This window comes from Branchiostoma lanceolatum, chromosome 1 (genome assembly GCF_035083965.1).
Source record: "Branchiostoma lanceolatum isolate klBraLanc5 chromosome 1, klBraLanc5.hap2, whole genome shotgun sequence".
Lineage (NCBI taxonomy): Eukaryota > Metazoa > Chordata > Leptocardii > Amphioxiformes > Branchiostomatidae > Branchiostoma > Branchiostoma lanceolatum.
In genome coordinates, this window is record NC_089722.1 from 21,243,049 (window position 1) to 21,263,977 (window position 20,929).

The window sequence follows — 20,929 nt, forward strand, 5'->3', positions numbered from 1 at the left end:
ACTATCTTGACCCATCTTTCACAAGGTGACCCTGAAAGTCATCCATTAATTACGTCGTACCTACATGGTGTTTTCAATTGAAAACTTGTTCACCACCGCTGTTGAGGATGAAAAAGTAACAGAAGCTCGGGCGGATATCTGAGTCATAGAGCGAGATAAATGTACCCGGGGTACCCAGTAATCTTGCCATTTGTCAGTTAGACGCACCTGCCTCTGTGATCAATAACTAAGAATACTAAGAAAGATTAGTCCGTCCGTAACAGCTTTCCGCATTCACACCTTACAGTACAGTAGCCAGATCCAGAGAAGTATGATTTCGCTGCATCAATCTGAAAGAAAGGGTGTTTGACCTTATTTTGTGGCAGAGGGGTCTCTGCTCTATCCCTCAACATGAGTTTATGCTCTTATTATGGTATCACTTATTTGCTACCGACGTATAATGGTAGAACACGTATTCTGCAAAAGTTGAAAAAAAATTCTGCCTTTATCAAAAGTTGGGAGTTTAAAGATGCTTAAGTAATTTTGGTAAAAAAAGGGGTTATAACTAGAAAGGCAACATTTGCGGGAGCAAATGCAACATGTTTCGCCCATTTCCCTTCCCACGCAAAAAGTGACTGTGGCATGGAGGCTAACGTTTTTTGTATGACTGCAATGTTGGTATTTGAATGAATGATTGAATTGAAGACCAGTCAGAAATGGATCGCTCCCAATTTGAAACCATATGCATTCAAGTGAATGTAGGACCGATAATATAATGCAATATGGCGCTTGCATGACACTGTTGATATATATATGCAAAAAGGCGACCAACAAAACTTCGCCATCAAGCCGAATATCTGGTACCACAAACAAAACAAGTTGCAGACGATTGGCAGACGATTGTGTGTGGAGAAATCTTCGGATTTTTTTAAACAAGTGCCAGTGGTTGCGATGAAAATGCTATTTTTCTAGTACAACCCTACGCCACACATATTGTTTAATGCGCTATCGATCAGCGCCGATATTCAAGACTTCCCCGCGGCCCGATAGTGTAGACATGTAACAGGGGGTTGATTAAGCAAGGAGATTGAAAATTCTTAGGTTTACGTCATTTTTAGCCAAAAACTTTAAACAATTACTCAAAGCAAGGACCTCCTTGCTCAAGGTAAATTTTCACGCACTTCACAACTCTCTATTGTTATTGTTAATGTTGTTGTTAACGTCCCGACACGGGATGTTTCCTAAGGTGGGAAACTTTGGATACTTTGTGTGCACTATTGTGCGCACTGGTGTCCAAAACAATCTTGGTGACACAGGGGTAGAAAATCCGTGTACATAGCGAGGAAATGTCAGGTTTCACCATAGTGTCCAAGCTTGCAAACGTGTGGAAATCTTTGTTTCCATGCAGTGTTAAAATAAGAAAAACACCGTGTGTCGAAAAATACCACCAGCAAAGTTTTGAGCCTTCTCAATTGCACTCTTAACTTCAGTAGGACACAACAATTACAACACAAGGATGTGTAGGACTAGTAGTGCCCCTAATTGAATTGACTATTTCAACCAATCAGGTTGAGCTTGATACATTCGCGCTCTCTCATTGGCTGACTAAATTAGTCCACCCGGCCAGATGAATAAAGATGTGACCTATAGGTCAGTGACCCCATATGAGGAAAATAGCAAATCTTCTTCCCAAAAACACCCTCTAAAATCGTATTTCGAAGTGTTGAATGCCAAAAGTGCGAATGGGATTCTTTAAATATTTGTTCAATGTACCACCATAGCAAATTTCAGGTCATTTGGATGTATTTCCAGAGCACAGGAGGCCAAAATGTATGTTTTGGGTCAGAAAAACCTCAATAAAATCACCTTCAAGGTCGATATCAAAAAAATTAAAAAAGTTTTCTCAGGGTATTTACCCACTCTACCTGTATACAAAATTTCAGCTCAGTTGGTGCAGGGACGACCGAGCTGAGTCGATTACAAGATTTGACAGGAGAAAGAAACCATAAGAACACTAGAAAGGCAACATTTGCGGGAGCAAATGCATCATGTTTCGCCCATTTCCCTCCCCATGCAAAAAGCGACTGTGGCATAGAGGCTAACGTTTGTTGTATGTCTGCAATGTTGGTATTTGAATGAATAATTGAATTGAAGACCAGTCAGAAATGGATCTCTCCCAATTTGAAACCCTATGCATGGATGGGCTCTTCTAGGCACCCATATTCAAACTGGACCATTAAAAACCACCTTCACCAAAAAAACTGGACCTTTTTGATAATGAACCAAGCCCAAAATTGAATCTTTTAAATGTCCCCCTCATACAATAATGGACTCCTCCAGTGGTGTGTGGACCAACACGTGTCTTGCAAATTTCAGAATGTAAACAACTAGAATCTTGCTGAAGATGTAGATTTCTTCGGCGGAAGAATTTCCGCAATCCGAGTGTCCAGACAATTTTTCATTACTCAGCGAACAGTTCTTCGAACCAACTTAGATTTTGCAAAAGTTTCACAAGTTTCTGCTAAATGTACCGCAAATCTCTGGTCCGTCTTTGTTTACAGCGTGATTCAGGCTTAGACAAATGTGAGCCAAAATCGCACCAAGAGAAGCCTCAATGGTCGCTATGAAAAACACCAACAAGGCAATACTGGAGTTCTCCTTAATCAACGACTCCAACTCATACGACAATGTTTGTAAGAGGGTAATACTTGGTATTTATCCTAGTTGTTTTCGTATTAAAAGAGTAAATTATGTTTACTTCAATTAAATGTAGGGCCGATAATGCAATATGGTGCTGGCATGACACTGTTAATATATGCAAAAAGGCGACCAACAAAACTTCGCCATCAAGCTGACTATCTGTTACCACAAACGAAACAAGTTGCAGACGATTGTGTGTGGAGAAATCTTCGGCTTTTACAAGTGCCAGTGGTTGCGATGAAAATACTATTTTTTTAGTACAACGCTACGCCACACATTTAGTTTTATGCGCTATCGATCAGCGCCGATATTCAAGACTTCGCCGCGGCCCGATAGTGTAGACATGTAACAGGGGTTTACGCAAGGAGGTTGAAGATTCTTAGGTTTACGTCATTTTTAGCCAAAAACTTAAAACAACTAGAGTTCCACGAACACATTATCTTCGCCAAATAATCAAGGCTTATTGTGGAGAGTGATTAATATTTACATGCTTATCACCCCCTGCAAACTTGATCTTGCACCATACCGTTTGAAAGTTATGATGGGGGGGGGGCCCAACACTTAACGACAGTCAGTAAATTTCTAGCGAGGTCCAATCAAATGGCTGTTAGCAGGTCACCGAACGTCGCCAGAGCCGGTCCTTTCAAATGCAAAGTAGCCAATTAACGCCAATCTACTGGCACGCGAGGGACAAGAATGAATATTTCACACCCATTGTCCGTCGATTACTGGTTCATTGTTAATAGCGGCAATACATTACGAAGTAACTTTACGTGGGACTTGCAGCACATGACTTTTAATCCTGTTTATGTAGAGCAGAACTACGCACTGAACAAGTTTTAAACATCGACAAGACCTGACTACACAACGCCTTATATTTGATAATGCAGTATAGCCATAACGCCACGCTTCGGAGAGAGCATTTTGGTATCTTTAGCATGGTTAAAGTTCTAAGCTGTAGCACTTCGTATCATGCATTTTCTTTAAATTTCATGTACGGAAATAATGTTCGGTGATAGACAATGTGACATACAAAACTTTACATTTATTGTCATCAGAAAATACAGGGAAGTAATGTCGCTATCGTGTTTGGCTGACCATAGTCTGCGCATGTATAGATTCAACAAAGGTAAGTATACAATGTCGAAGGAAAAACAAAACTAGATGCATATGTAATACTTAACGATGATAAACAAAAGCGGGTTTATCGGCTCTTTTGAATGCCTGCGGCTGGCTCATCCCAAAATGCCGTGTCAAATTAATTAGGCACGGTCATACGTACGACTGAACAAAATTCGCGATCTAATTCATACAACCTCAAAGCCGACTTGTTCTTAATGTAACATGAACTACGCACAATATTTGCCATGCTTTTTACATTTTACAATTTCTACGTATGTGTTAGTCTTGAGCGTCCAAATAACATCCACATTTCACACTTCTTCAATTCCAACTATGTTCTGTGACCTTTGTCGGTAAAGATATGAAAGAAGGGTTTACTGTAGTTTTCAGTCATTGATCACTTGTGTCCATCTTTAGGGCAAGCCCAGGTCACTTCCTCGTCACAGTTTTTGCATGTTGTAGTGGCTTCTGTAGCTTTTCCGTTGACACAAACATAGTTTGAGGTTCCGCAGTTGGCACACTTTGCGCGCTTGAACTTGCTGTGATGTTCTCCTGGCAGGACAATCCGTTTGTGGGTCTGTTTGATCTTTTTTCGATGTTTTGTTTGCTGGTCTGGTTGTCTGGCGATGATTCTGTTGGCTGGTTGGGTGTCAGGGTCCTGGGTGCTGCTGGTAGGACGACGCGCAGCAGTGTTTGCCTGCTGAATTGTGCGAACAAGCCTAGCCTGTACGACTCTCTCATCCCGGGTGAGTGGCTTTTGTACTGATTGAACTGTCTGGAGCTGTTTAACAAAGTTCTTCATTAAGATTGTAGTCTGCGCTGCTTGGTAGCTGGTCATTCCCTCCCATTGCATATCGCGCAAGGTTGCTTCCACTTGCAGACGAGCATTATCTAGGTCTTCACAGGTGTTCGAACTTTCAGGTGTGGGAACTTGTGACTCTGTCGTCTCGTCTGTATTGTCAGTACTGGATCCACAGTTTGGAACTAAAAAACTAGTTGGGTTTCTAGCGTCCGGGGGAGCTATGTTTGCAAGCAGGTGGGGTTTGAACTTATGTACATACAGGCGGCATGCGCAGATGTGTTTGCAGATGATGGCATTGTTGAAGTTGTCGCTGCAGTCACAGATCATTGTTGTTAAGCAAACATTGTACCGTACCCCCTTTTTGCTACTGCTTTTGATTTTGAACAGAAGCAGAGCCTCGCTTTGTAGCCGGAGTACAGAGCTGTCCTTGCTGTGTGCCTGCATGTACATCTCTGCCCTGCTCTGTCTGTTCCTCTCCGCTACCGTGGCCCGAGCGCTATGGAGTCCCATATCTACTTCCTTCTGTTTCTCCATGTAGAAACCCACTGAACTTTGCCCTTCATGGAAAGTGCCATCGTCCGGATTTCCGATCAGAGCGTCCATAAGAACATCTAAGCGATGGTTGGCCCTACCATTGAGTGTTGTATACTTGATTAACTCCCAGTGACGCTCTACAAGGTTCGTGGTGTCAGTATCTCCGTGGGGGAACATGCGGCCAGCACGGACCCACATGCTACGCCATTCGTCGCAGTCCCACCCACGCATGTACTTAGTGACCTGTTGCGCGTTCTCAAATTCGGAGTAGAACTGCTCCAGGTTTTCCTCAAAGCCCTGCCACGTCGGGTGCATCATAAGTCCGCATAGTTTTTCGTACACATCTGCTGCCATCTGTCCTTCCAACTTTGGCAACAAGTTCTCCGTCCATGCCTTCTTCACGTGAAACCAACATAAGAGAAGGTGGCATTTGGACTGAGTGCCGTCTTCCCACGACAAGGGGTCGTTCTGTACGGCACTCTCAATTGCCCTCTTCTCTGTTAGAGACTTGTCAATAATGATGGCGTTCGGTCGTGCACTCATTCGTTCCAGGAGAGCTTCGAACCCAAGCCGGACCCCAGTCTCCTCGTGCTTGGTCTTCTTGTCATTTGACGTTATCAGGTAGAATATTGGCAGTCCTTGGCGGTTTTGGTTGGGCACTACTGCGCTGAAGACGGGTAGGCCGTACGAATTCAGGCCGAAGGTGGAGTCCACTGTCCAGACGCTGTTGGGGCTGAAGCGTTCTGCCGCCTGCCGCTGCCATTCTGTCTGGAGAACCAGGACAAATGGTCTCTTGTCGGGGTCTTCATTGTCAGGGTCGTACTCTTGGAAGAAGATACACACGCCCTGGTCTCGGAGACGCTCTGCCTTGGCGTAGGTGCCGACCCAGTCATCCTGGTGGACCCTCTTACTGCAGTGCATTTCATACTGAAGCTGAGTCAGTTCTTTCCTTGTCAGAGTTGTCCTCCAGCGGCCTTTGTTTATGATTTCAATAGTCCCAGATTGTTGCATGGACTGTAGCATGTTGGATGTTTGCTGTACAGTCATACCTACGCCAAGACAGTCAGTGGCCACTTGTTTCACAGTCTGATGAACGGGCATGTAGCAGCTGTCCTCCTCTGAACCGGGGGTGTGATTACAATGGTGTGGATAGAGGCGAACTTGCAGTGGCTGGCTCTCGTCATTCGGGGTGAAAACCTTCACCCGGAAGGAGCATCCAACTGCACGACTTTTCCTCCTCCGCCGTTTGCACAGCCGTTTTCTTCTCGGGGTGCCGGCCCTGTGACACGCAAACGTCTTCATGGTGCCAAGTAGATGGATTGTTTCGTTGTCGCGGATTTTCATACTGACTGTGGTCTTTTGCGTATGCACTACCTTCAGATGTACATTGTGGGTGTCCGATAGGTTTTCAATGTGTTCTTCTAAAGTGTCCCTGGAAATGGTGATGTTTTGGTAGTCATGGCGACTGACGGTGCGGGGTCTGGTGTGGATCTTGATTCCGGCTTTAGGATCTCTCACAGAAATGTCCATCTCTTCGAAAAGATCATAGCTTTCTGTTTCAGAGCCCTCACTGTCACTGTCGCTCTCGTCTGGAAACCCCACAAACTCATCCTCGCTTTCAGACTCGTCGTTACCGTCTGCGGTTGTCTGCGCTGTCTGTGGTTGTGCCGGTGTTCAGGAATTATCGGTCCCCCCGGGAAAATCGGTCCCCCTCCTGCCATTGGTCCACATTTGAGACTGGTGGGCGTGGCCTAAAAGTACGAAGGCCCACAACAACATTGGCTGTAACATAACAATTCTACACTGCCGACATTGTCGACAAATAATGTCCTCTCATAGTAAAGTTGAAACAGTCGTCCTCTGGTCTACTTCGGACCCTAATTTTCAACTTAAAGACGATTCTATGAAAATTGATATAAACTTTTCAAAGGGTTTTGGCCATTGTGCTATTTCATCTCAAGGGGACACATTTTCCCGGGCCAGGGTAGCCGGGATTTTCGGTCCCCTCATAGGAAGGTCAACAACGTTTCTTCTGATGAACTTGGAAACTTGTTTGTCAACTTGAAGACGCTTCTCTGAAGACTTAACACAAATATAAACGTTTCAAAAGCAAAAAGTCTCAATATTTGGCCATTGAGGGAATTTCAAGGGGAGGGGGACACATTTTCCCGGGATTTTCGGTCCTTTCATAGGAAAGTCAACAATGCTTCTTATGATGGACTTATAAATTGTTTTTCAACTTGAAGACGCTTCCCTGAAGACTTAATACAACTAAAAAGGTTTCAAAAGCAAAAAGTCCTAGGATTTGGCCATTGAGGGGATTTCAGGGGAAGGAAACACATTTTCCCGGGGTACCCGGGATTTTCGGTCCCCTCATAGGAAAGTCAACAACGCTTCTCATGATACATTTGGAAACCTGTTTTTCAACTTGAAGACAATTCTCTGAAGACTTTACACAACTATAGAAGTTTCAAAAGCAAAAAAATCTCAGGATTTTGGCATTGAGGGGATTTCAGGGTAAGGGGACACATTATCCCGGGGTAGAACTAGCCGGGATTTTCGGTCCCCTCATAGGAAAGTCAAAAACGCTTCTTATGACGGACTTAATTGGAAATTGTCAACTTGAAGGCGCTTCTCTGAAAACTTATCACAACTATAAACGTTTCAAAAGCAAAAAGTCTCAGCATTTGGCCATTGAGGAGATTTCAGGTAAAGGGGACACATTTTCCCGGGCCGGGGTTAAGCCGGGATTTTCGGTCCCCTAATGAGAAAGTCAACAACGTCTCTTCTGATGGACTTCGAAACCTGTTTTTCAACAGGAAGACGCTTCAATGAATATATGACACAACTATAAATGTTTGAAAAGCAGAAAATCTCAGCATTTGTCCATTGAGAGAATTTCGGGTAAAGGGGACACATTTTCCCCGGCCGGTGTTAAGCCGGGATTTTCGGTCCCCTATAATGGAAAGGTCAACAACGTCTCTTATGATGGACTTGAAAACCTGTTTTTCAACTTGTAGACGCTTCTCTGAAAACCTAACGCAACTACAAACGTTTAAAAAAAAGTCTTAGCATTTGGCAATTAAGGAGATTTCAGGTAATGGTTGGGTCACATTTTCAATCCGGGGCCCGGCCGGGCAGTGTTTGGGAACAAAAAGTATGATATAAAAGACAACAAAAAACACAAAACGTACCAAAAATTATTCAAGAGCATAGCTTGTGCATATCTATTGATATACATTCTAATTTTTCGTTTCCGCAAACAGCCCGGCCGGGTCCCGGCTGGGAAATGTGACCCAAGCATAAGGGGGACACATTTTCCCTGGCCGGGGTTAAGCCGGGATTTTCGGTCCCCTCATAGGAAATCGCGAAGATGCTTGAAGACGCTTCCCGTAGACTTGACAAAACAATGAACTTTTTGCTTTAGAAACGTTTATAGTTGTGTCAGGTCTTCAGAGAAGCGTCATCAAGTTGAAAAACAGGTTTCCAAGTGAATCAGAAGAGACGTTGTTGACTTTCCTATGAGGGGACCGAAAATCCCGGCTTAACCCGAGCCCGGGAAAATGTGTCCCCTTTACCTAAAATCCCCTCAATGGCCAAATGCTGAGACATTTGCTTTTGAAACGCTTATAGTTGTGCTAGGTCTTCAGAAGTGTCTTCAAGTTGAAAAACAGGTTTCCAAGTGCATCAGAAGAGACGTTGTTGACTTTCAAATTAGGGGACCGAAAATCCCGGCTACCCCGGGAAAATGTGTCCCCCTCCCCCTTAATTGACAAATGTTGAAACTTTTGCCCATGAAATGTTTATAGTTATGTTAAGTCTCCAGAGAAGCGTCTTTAAGTATAAAAACAGGATTCCAAATGGATCAGGAGAAGCGTTGTTGACTTTCCTATGAGGGGACCGAAAATCCCGGGTACCCCGGGAAAATGTGTCCCCTTCCCCTGAAATCCCCTTAATGGCCAAATATTGAGACATCTTGCCTTTGACTCGTTTATAGTTGTGTTAAGTCTTCAGGGAAGCGTCTTCAAGTTGAAAAACAATTTATAAGTCCATCATAAGAAGCGTTTTTTACTTTCCTATGAGGGGACCGAAAATCCCGGCTAGTTCTATCCAGGACAATGTGTCCCCTTACCCTGAAATCCCCTCAATGGCCAAATCCTAAGACTTTTTGCTTTTCAAAACTTTTATAGTTGTTTTAAGTCTTCCTTGAAGCGTCTTCAAGTTGACAAACAATTTCCAAGTCCATCATAAGAAGCGTTGTTGACTTTTCTATGATGGGACCGAAAATCCCGGCAAGATCTACTCCGCGAAAATGTGTCCCCTTCCCCTGAAATCCCCTAAATGGTCAAATGCTGAAACTTTTTGCTTTTGAAAGTTTATAGTTGTGTTAAGTCTTCAGAGAAGCGTCTTTAAGTATAAAAACAGGTTTCCAAATGGATCAGGAGAAGCGTTGTTGACTTTCCTATGAGGGGACCGAAAATCCCGGGTACCCCGGGAAAATGTGTCCCCTTCCCTTGAAATCCCCTCAATGGCCAAATCTTAAGACATTTTGCTTTTGAAACGTTTATAGTTGTGTTTAGTCTTCGGGGAAGCGTCTTCAAGTTGAAAAACAATTTCCATGTCCATCATAAGAAGCGTTGTTGACTTTCCTATGAGGGGACCGAAAATCCCGGCTAGATCTACCCCGGGAAAATGTGTCCCCTTCCCCTGAAATCCCCTCAATGGCCAAATCCTGAGATTTTTTTGCTTTTGAAACGATTATAGTTGTGCTAATTCTTCAGAGAAGCGTCCCTTAAGTTGACAAACAATTTCCAAGTCCAACGTTGTTGACTTTGCTATGAGGGGACCGAAAATCCCGGCTAGATCTACCCCGGGAAAATGAGTCCCCTTCCCCTGAATTCCCTCAATGGACAAATACAGAGACTGTTGTCCGAAGTCCTTGAAACGTTTATATTTTTGTGTTAAGAGCATCAACTCAAGTTAAAGTAATTCAAGAATAAAATATTTTTCCAAATGCATCACTTCTAGGAGAAGAGTTGTTGACTTTCCTATGAGGGGACCGGAAATTCTGGCTACCCCGGGAAAATGTGTCCCTGCAATGGCCAAAAACTGATACTTTTTGTTGATGAAACGTTCATATTTGTGTTTGTGGACAATGTCCGTCCCACCTTCTTACAATTCATACATTTGGCATTAAGTATTCAATTCAAAGACAGTGTTTGTGGATGATATCTATGTCTTTGGCCCTGTGGGCCTTCGTACTTTTTAGGCCACGCCCACCATGGATTGGGGACCGATTTTCCTGGGGGACCGATAATTCCTGAACACCGGCGTGACGCTCACCTTGCAAGAACAGGTGTCCAGCTGATGTTCGAAGCCCTCTCTTGTGATGCCAAACTTCTTGACATTTGTTTGGTACATTGAAGATATCTGAAATAATATTGGACGTTACTTCAGGAGCTGTCAGCTAAACGTTACTGGCCTCAAAATCCGAGGCGTGTTTGGGTTACTGACTTAATAAGAACTCTTCAAAGTCGCCTATTTATCTCCGTTTGGTTACAAAAATAATCATTAGCATGTTATCCTACTATTATCCTATCTAAGTGGCTTTGTTACCTTTATTGTTAATCTATGAATAAATTATCGTGCTTTAAAGTTCAAAAAGCTGAAAGACTCGACGACTGGCCGACATATTCAAATTCAGCAAATGCTTTTACATCACACAGAAGCAAGGTAAACCTCTTTGAACGTTATATTGTAAGCGGGTTTTGCATACATGCAAGTATAAGAACATGTCACAAATTACAAAAAGCAAAAGAAGTCGATTGACCGATAATACGGTGCGTAATTTAGACTGATTGTATTGCATATAAAAACGGTTTCTACATTATGTTTTGTGCATTTTGTAACATTTTAGCACCAACGTCCGTCAAAGTGTGCAATAAAGCGAAAACATCATATACTAGTATATTCAGAATAGTTTATGCGTGGAAAAAGACAATCATAACGATGTTCTTGTGCGGTTATATGATAAAGTTACACCTTCATGTAACGTTACATGTATAGTTCAAATTTTGTTGGTTCCAGCAAGGAGGGTTCAGCGAACATATTGTAAAACAATCATGATTTTTGACAAATATTGTTCACAAGAAGTTTGGTATTACTTACCAATTCCCAAGTCTCACGCCATGGCCGGTGACTCGAAGACGCGCCGCTGTCGCACTCTGGATTCGTTCTTAGGTGACTTTGCCGGAAAATCCGTTCAATGTCTTCTCTCGCCGGCAGTCGGTGATTTGGGGCCTCACAATGTGCCACAAAATCCTGACCCAGGACTAGCTTGGACTTGATTTCCCTCCATTTCTGTACGCGGCCCGTCTTCGAGAGCTTGCTTTTGGTGGGAAATGTTGGGTCGACTCGAAGAATTTCACCTTCGTCGGGATCTATTCCCTCCCGCAATGACCGCTCCATTAGCGCTAGTGCAGCGCCATTGAAGCTGTAAAACTTCATCTCTTCAGTCCCTTCGCGTTTTGGTGGTGAAAGTTAACTTTACAAACTGATCTAGATGTATACGTACGGAAGTAGTGGGAATAACAACTGAAATGCGCTTGGTTTGAGTTGATGACATTTACCTAAGACCAGGGGTGTTAACAACCCAAAACTCGACCGTCATTGGCTAATTGTCGGTGACGTTCGGTGATCTGCGAGCAGCCATATGATTGGACCTCGCTAGAAAGTTACTGCCCGACATTTAGTGTACACGGGGGGGCCCGGGGGGGGGGGGGGAATGAGTCCAGTCTAGATAGGGATAAAACTCATTTGGTGGTACAGGACTAGTATATGTGTATAGTGTGCTGATATATGTTATAACTGGTCATCAAAAAAATTGAAAGTTATAATTAGATGGTACAGTCAATATATATGAATAGAATAAATCATTATTCCATATCATACACATTTTGCAAGATATAGTACATGTTACTTTTCCATGCGGTGCTAGGTAATACCTAGCAGTGTACTCTCTGAGCAGAGGAGCTGGTCCGGCTGGTTATTTACATGTTTTTATATGTTTTGTAAGGCTTTATATCTTGTTCCCTTTCCGTTATGTCTCCAACCGTGTGTTTGACAAAAATGCAGAAACTGAACACTTTAAAAAAACCGGACCCACACATCTGTTTGAATTGTAGTGAGACTGCCCCATTTGTTTATTTATGTACACCATCTGTTTATTTACACTTCTAGGCAAGGCCTTCTGCTGGCCTGTTTCGGGAACACTGTCACACGCCCCATTATGGAATGTAATGGATTTACAATTATCCTTACTAATTATGCAGATTAGCTCCTGTTTTCTATAATTAGATATCCATTGTGTAAAGCACCATCTGAGCTCTCTACATACAAAACTTCACGACAATCTCTTCTGCCCTTCTCAAGTAATACGTGTCCGAATGTCAAAACAAAAACACCCACTGCAGTTCTAAACAAGCCACTAGGGGGCCCAAACTTACAGAACTTACTTCTTGTGGCATGAACTATCTACCACACAAATATCATGACCATAGCACTTTCAGAAAATATGCCACTAAATTTTGAAGCTCCGCTGCAGTACCTTAGGTACTCGCTAGAAGGCCCATTATCGAACTTGACCTTCCTTTCCGTAAACCCTACCCATCCACTAAATATCATACAGATCCATCAACAGCTTCTTGAGTTATGTTGTCCACAAGAAAATACACATCCACACAAAGCCCGCTGCAGTACCGACAGAAAATGCCAGAACCATTTTTGAACTTGACCTCCGTTTCTACAACATCTACACACCTGCAAAAAATCATGAAGATCCATCAACGTTTCCGTCACTTTTTTTGCCTACATACAAACGCGCGAAAATTAAAAGTCCGCTGCAGTACTGTTGAAAAACGCATGGTAAACCATTTTTGAACTTGACCTTCCTTTGCACAACCACTACACACCTACCAAAAATCATAAAGATTCATCAAAGGTTTCTTGAGTTATGCTCTTGACATACATACAGACCCACCAAACAGCTGGCTCAACTGAAAACATAATCTACCCCGAGTACTATAGTACTCGGCGAAGATAACAATTTGTTGCGCCCAACAGTATGTTGGGCTCAACATAACAATATGTTGCGCCCAACAGTATATTGGGCTCAACATAATCATTAGTTTAGTTACTTTCTCCCTCATGACCTCATTATTCATTGACAATCGTTTAACGGTCATTTATCATCCCCGTATGAATATGGTTTAAAAAGTGATCGGTCCGTGTACTAGATTATGAATTTTAAAATCTATGTTTTATTCTAATTTTTTTCTCTGATAACGGCGGATACTTAGTAGATTTCAAAATGTGAAAACATACGTTTGTTGCTTTGATTATTATGCAGATGAAAAACAATGTTTTATTGCTGTGGTATGTGCCAACGTGCTGTATTTTCTCTTTAAAAATATAATATTAGGGGCAATGAAAGCACCATGCAGATCCGGAACTACGACATAAGCTAGAGCACGTCGGCAGGACGTAAGCGTTCATAATTATGATTAATATTTCGTTTATAGGTTCATATAGTTGTGTCCAAGGACATATCTTATGGAACGGCTGTAACTCCGATGCAACGTTGACCAAAAAGAAAAAAGGGATTCGGAAGCTATAATTGGTTTAAAAAGAAGGCTGATTACCGTATACGCAGTACGTTCTGCCGACATACTGTCAACTAACTATTGTGTGCTGAAGTTCGTTTGTACTTCGACTGTAAAAGTGACATTCTAAAACTTTTATCAATTAAACTGTTTGGTTTTTTATTTTATTTACTATTGTCTTTTTGTGTCAGTTTGGGTGGATCTTGAGGTATGGTCAGGTACAAACGAACGGTAGACAAGCCTGGCACACCAAACTATGCATAACAATCAACAAATGACACAATCAGACCTTATGAAAATGCGAATTTCTTAAAATTTCTTCTCAAGGAAGTGATTTTGTTGTCAAGTTGATTGATAGGAGAAAGCGTGATAAATATACCCCTGCATGCTGGTAGAATCTTTAGTACAAAGGAAGGGTAGAGAAAAATATTAGATGATCGGCCATGTCCTCTTCTACACCAAAGACTGACGAAATTCTTGTAAAATGATTCCGAAGGTTTGATATAAACCGATCATTAAAGAACTGCCATAAAAGAAATAATCAATAATATGGACAAATAACGATATTTTTTGGAAGAAGTAACTTAAGTTTTCTATCACCAACCGCACTCTATAACAGTGACGAATGAGGCAGGGGATGAGGAACAAGTGAGGGGTGAATGCAAGAGCCAATGAGGGAGGTCTTTAAGGATTTGTAGACATCCGTCTAATTTGTGAGGCGATCGGAAACGTGACACATAAGGTAACGTTAGCAGCTATACACAAAAACAAACTACGACTTTTGAAACTGTAGGGATTGTCCTTACACTATTTTTTTTACCTTAAAAATTGTATTATTAGTTTTGATAAAGTGAACAAATAGTTGTAACATATTTTACAATAAAAAGGTTACTTTGAAACAACGATATACATCTAATCTAAGTTCTCTGCAAATTGAAGACGTTTTGAAATACGTATGGCCGGCTTATGTCCATTTTCACCCTAGACTCCAAGTGTTAGCTCATATATGCCCCGGGGGTACGATCGGGGAGGAGCAGCTTCTGTGAAAACCGTCAACGAGACGATCCAAACCGTCACCACCGACGGGCAGGTCAAGTCCGAAACAATCATTTACTGACGAGGCTGCACTAGCACGTCTGTGTTCTACACTAGGGACAATCAAGCCGCAGCTTCTGTATATCAAAATACCTTAGGATATTATACATATATATATATATATATGATATCAACCTACTCATTCAGAACAATCAGTTCTTTATAGTTTTTTTTTGTGTGTTCTGATGTGGGTTAAAAGTTTGCTTCTGGTAAGGATTATTATACAGCAATGAATATCGGTTAGAGGAGAACTGTAACAAGTGACCTGAAGCTCACGTGAAGATTACAGCAACTGTATTATTCAAGAGCAAACATGACTGTCGGTTGCACAACCGGGTCACTGAACCGCGTCGTGTGGCGCAAGTGGTAGAGCGCGCGGCTGTCAAACAATGGGACCCGGGATCTAATCCCGGTTTGTGCTCAGATCAATTATCTCAGTAACGTCAGTTATGCTGCACACTGATAAAAATGGAGTCACGTATACACCCGTATATATCATATCATCCTTAATCAAGCCTTATAGGGCGAACGTGTTCGGCCCGGCCGTCTCACACTCAAAGAAATCTTTGCCAATCAATTCGCCTTATGGGCCAATTGGGGTTTTCTAATGCACTGTTCACATCTATAAGATTCACTTGCTGTGGCCTAAACAAGGTTCCCAACGGCCAGATTCCTGAAAGATTCTTTTAAGAGGCCTTTCCTCTAATCAGTGACCTAGAAAAAACACAATTGGCCCTTAAAGCTAATTGATTCGTTTAGATCTAACCACGTGTGAACCGAGCCTGCGTCCTGAATCAACTGTGCAAGAGCAAGTATTTAACTTTTTGCACGTGTGTATATTTGTCTTTTTGTTGTATGATTGTCATTGCGTTCATCGGGGCAGAATGAGTTATCCGCCGCACGAGTAACCTTTTTTACCCGGTAAATGTTTTACGCCGCGCTGCAGGGAGTTAAATGGCCACCACGTGAATAGTGAAGATTTGAACAAATTTTCTTACTGCAAAAGCAAGCACGTGTATCAACCACACGGAGAAGCGTTTGTGTCGTAAGTGCCTTGTTACTTTGTTACAAGTAGCATAGGCGCATACACACTGACAGCGCCCCTTGCGATATACAGGAGAAAACACCCATGACCTCCTCCTAATCTATTGTTATCTCCATGAAAAAACTTTTTCATGGTGATATTGTTTTGAGTGTGTTTGCGTGTGTGTATGTGTGTGCGCCCGGATACCTAAAGTCAGCATAACTGAAGAACGTCTAGACGGATTGTAATGATACTTGGTATGTCGGTAGGTGTTGGCAGGAGATAGGTCAAGGTCGATTTTGGGCCCCCTGGTATGTGACACTGGAACTGCAATGGCGTATTTGTCAAAATCTTCTAAGGAGAATAACTGAAGAAAGGAGCAACAGATTTTCACTATGCAGGTATGTGACGGAGTCACTTGAGATAACTTGGAAAGGCCCGACGGAGTCACTTGAGATAACTTAGAAGGGCCCGTTAGATCTAGAGATAGAAAAGTAGGTCAGTGGGGAGTCGGGGAGGTGAAGACCCGAGAGAAGGACGTGTTCATTAAACTAACAAGGAAGAACTATCTGATTCTTGTGTGAGTTTGTGAGTCCTTAAGCGCCAGCCATCCTGACAAGATACGGCGTTCTCCGACAAGGTAGCTTAGACAGAGATGTACACAATGAATTGCAAATTATGCAAATTGGGACTAAATTTGCGCATGTAATTAAGATTTCAAAGTATGACTATATTTACAGTTTAGTCATGCTGTGACAGGTGTCAGCTGTCAGTTTCGAAAGTGGGTAATAAATTCCCTAGGGACCCAGCAGGTTGTGGTCATACCACAGAGGGTATGTAAATACCAATTCTTGTCGGATCACAGTGTTAGTGATCCTCCCCTCTCCTTATCAATCCCAGATGTTCCCCCTTTCCCCTATCCCCTCCATTCGTGGTTCACCATCCCTGGCGGTTGGACGCGTTAACCCCCCCCCCCCCCCCCCACACACACACACCCATGGTCAACAGACTGACTGTCACTACCTTCTTAGATACTGGAGTTGATTTACGAGGATTTGCGAGGAATGTACTTAGTCAAACGTTGCCAGAGGTTGGTCGTACTTGGGCTGTAGCTTTACCTTGTTAAATCGCTGTACCTATGGTATTGTAGATCTCCTTATCAGAGCACTTGCGTTCCTGTACCTCTCCCACTTGTGATACACAGTTTTACCAGAGTGAGTAAACGCTCCTAAGCTGGAAAGAGCATGGATGAATCGTACCTCCCCCTTCCCGGCACCGGGGAGTTAGGGTTGGGTAGCCCGCTCGCAGCGACAGTCAGCCTTAGGTAGGCCTTAGGGCCCTGTCACACTTGTCCGTACGTTTAGGTGCGCGTACGTGGGTTACGCGGTAGCATTGTTTGGATTTATGCGGAGTTTGCAGGGGAGAAGTTGTTTTCTACTTTGACCCACCGTTGTGCAGCCTAGTTATTGAGCCAAAGAAATTGCTTCTTTGACTGCTGGCTTGGCCTGAACCAACGGCATGTTGGTGCGCAAGTCGTGCGGGCTTGTATGTGCGCACATGTGTGACAGGGGCTCAACGTAGATGACAAGTCTCCAAAACTAGACCTCAAGAAGATCTGCACTTGAACAGACTTCTGACATGGATAATGTGTACTTCGAGCTTACCTACTTGTTCATCCCTTGCCTACCGTTGTGACCTCTTGAAATGTTATGTATAGACTGTGAGGAAATCCCGGATACATGTATGTCAATAACTGTACTGTCGGAGTTATCAGTTTTGTAAGTCTCCTGTTATACACGCGCTGTGTCCAACTTTCTGTCAGTGGAATGTCTGATCTGATGAGGAGCCAATAAATGTCCGACTGACGTAACGGTGTCGCGACTATTCGTAACGGTGTCGCGACTATCCTACTTGTGTTGTATTATCTGTGAGTAGACAAGAAATAGAGTTCTCTTCGGAACTTGTGAAGAAGAGAACTGGAACTCATACAACAGAAAACAACAGGCACAAGCAACCCATGGCACATAAAACACAACAAGCAGCAGCAACAACAAATAGCTTGGGCAAATAAAAAAACCACAATATATGAAAGCAAATTTCATGGAGATTTTGGGTGCTATTTGGCATACAGTGTTTCTCTGTGACATAATTTTAAAAATTTTGATATTGAAGGGTACATAACTTTGAGTTTTACAAGATTTACAAAAGATTTTGAAAGATTGCCAATGATTCTGATTATCATGATTGCCACACATTGTGAAACAAGCAGATACAGTATCACCAATGCAGAGTTTACAGCAGGTGTACGTTGAATTGATACATAAAGATAGTAACATGATGTTCCTAGAATTGAATGTGTGTAGCGTTTTCACAGCTTTCCTTCACACTACTTCTAATCTGTCTTTATGCACATGTATATCTGTGTAGCAAGAATAGGAATAAGCCGGTTCACAGTTTAAACTGCACGTGCGCAGTGTGATGAATACATCAAATTTGAGGGCCAATGAGACGTTAACAAACACGTCTGGACATGCATTAAGCATGGTCTAGTCAATAATTGTTTACAACTTAGGGGAATATTCAATGGTACGACAATGCAGCTGCGTACATCTATGTGCCCAATGTCAAGCTCAGGGTGGAATCCCTTATCCTCTAGCGTGAAGGGCAAATGATGTTGGACAGGATATTCTATGCCGAAACAGTGATAATTTAGCGTTATGGCTGTGAAGTGTCAAAGGGTACCTGTGTGTGCGTACTATAATCACATTCAGTGGCACCATTCTTCACCTCTGGATTTGGAGGTTTTTGAGGTCATAGGTGATAGCATAGTTACAAAATATATAGAAAACATGTCACAAGAATTGCCCGAAGGCTCTGTAACATATATCGAAACTGAAATACCATGCTATGCGTGAAAATCGTTCGATTGTGGAGAGCAGCCAACTCCATCTGTCTTGTCATTTCAGGTCTGGCTCAAGCGTTTAGTTTTAATCCGTGAAAATTGGATCGAACCCAAGCTAAACATGATTAAGATTCCCAGGTCACCATGCTATGTTTCTGTTAATGCAACACAGTTACGATCTCTCTACCATGGGAGGGGGGTATCTTAGTGTTTTACATCTGGAACTTAAATATGTACATTTAGTGCTTTTAAAAACGCCTTTGATAGCCCTTTTATCAAAATTGCACTTCAGCAAGGCCTCACCGTTTTTTAAATAGCATATACTGATTGAACGTTTCTGGTGTAATAAGAGCAGCACCAAGCTGACACAATTTTAGCTGTGATATGGTATTACCTTACTGACTTGCATTTGACATAAATCAATATTAATTTCCTCTAACCTTCTGATTTATAATCAGTACCTGGTGAATAGTCCTTTCAAGTAATGTGATAACCCATGTATGGTAATAGTGTGTAGCATATACATTACTATATAGATTATTTTACTATTTGTCATATATTAGACTAGTTCTTTATATTTGTTGAAAGGACGATCAACTGTCCACGCCCTTGTAAACCTGACAGACAAGCTTTTCAAGGAAGCTGAACGCCCATCAGCTATCAGCACAGTTGTGGCCACGGATTTCTCAAAGGCCTTTGACAGGGTCCATCATAACACTGTTGTTGACAAGCTCCTGTCCAAGGGCTTAAGACCAGAGTTGGTGCCGTGGGTGTGTGGTTTCATCTCCGGCAGGAGACAGCGTGTGCGCTACCACCAGTCCCTGTCCAACTGGGAATCATTGTCGTGTGGAGTTGCTCAGGGGACTCTCCTTGGCCCTATTCTGTTCTTGGTTCTTGGCAAGCGACACAACCCATCCTGTCTGGAAATATGTCGATGACATGAACTTGCTGGAGACAAGAACACTTTGCGAGCTTCCCACCCTACAGAATGCCCTTGATGACCTGCACCTGTGGACACAAAGGAATTACATGCTGTTGAATGGTGGAAAATGTCTGACCATGCACGTGACTTTCGCCAGAAATCCACCTCAACCACCTCCTCTCCGAATCGACGATACTGAGCTGGCTGTCGTCCCGAGTCTTAAAGTGCTTGGTCTTACCATCCAGAGCGACCTCCACTGGGACAAACAGGTGAACAACATGGTAGCGAAATCGGGCAGAAAACTCTTCCTCCTCAAACGACTGAAGAAGTTCAACCTACCTCAATGTGACTTGGTAGCTATCTATATTGGCTACATCAGGCCAATATTGGAGTATGCCGTCCCCGTCTGGTCCTCCGGCCTGACCAAGCGCCAGTCTGACCAATTAGAACGGTTGCAGAAAAGGGCGTGTCGTACCATCATGGGCAACAGCTACACCGGTTATCAACATGCACTTGAACACCTCGGACTTTCAACTCTCGCCACCAGACGTGAACACTTGTGTCTCAAGTTCGCTAGATCCCTGATGGACTCTGAGTTTAGGGACTGGCTACCACCACAAAGGGCCCAGATCACTGGCAGAGTGACAAGGAACAATCACAAACTGAACTGTCCGAAAGTAAAAACTAACCGGTACTTGAACTCCTGCATTCCATACATGACCCGCCTTATCAACAAGTATGATCAGTGACTTGTTTTTTTCCTGTAAATGTGTCAAACCTTGTATGTAACAAGATACACTTATTTTAAATATGCCAGTTTTAAGGTCTTAAGAATACGCAAGATATCGGACGGTATTGCGCCGTCTATTTTGATTGACTAATTGATTGATATGTTTGTAAATTGACTGACTGATTGATTGATATATTTGTAAATTGGTTTTAATTCAGCGGCAACACTGCGATTTCCAATAAAGTTATCTTGTATCTTGTATCTTGTATCTTGTATCTTGTATTTGTTAACTATCAGCAATTGTTCAACTCTCATGTGCCTAAGTTGCCATACATTGCACCAGTTACAATTGTCGCGCAATAAAGTTCCTCTTGTAAAACGTTCTGTAAAGTGGCTTTTGTTGCTTTAGAACTTGGACTTGTGGAGTCGTCTTGCATCCATGGATTTATGTTTGTCAAG

The 20,929-nt window shown here is 42.7% G+C and overlaps 1 protein-coding gene across 1 annotated transcript; it reads left to right on the forward strand.

Moving 5' to 3' along the window:
• Positions 1–19,757: 19,757 nt before the first annotated feature.
• On the forward strand, positions 19,758–20,489 carry LOC136447163 (uncharacterized). Its single transcript, XM_066445897.1, has one exon. The coding sequence runs from the start codon at positions 19,758–19,760 to the stop codon at positions 20,487–20,489; it is 732 nt and encodes a 243-aa protein (XP_066301994.1).
• Positions 20,490–20,929: the final 440 nt, after the last annotated feature.

Coding starts and splice junctions, on each gene's coding strand:
- LOC136447163 (XM_066445897.1), top strand. CDS start 19,758: ATGAACTTGCTGGAGACAAGAACACTTTGCGAGCTTCCCACCCTACAG.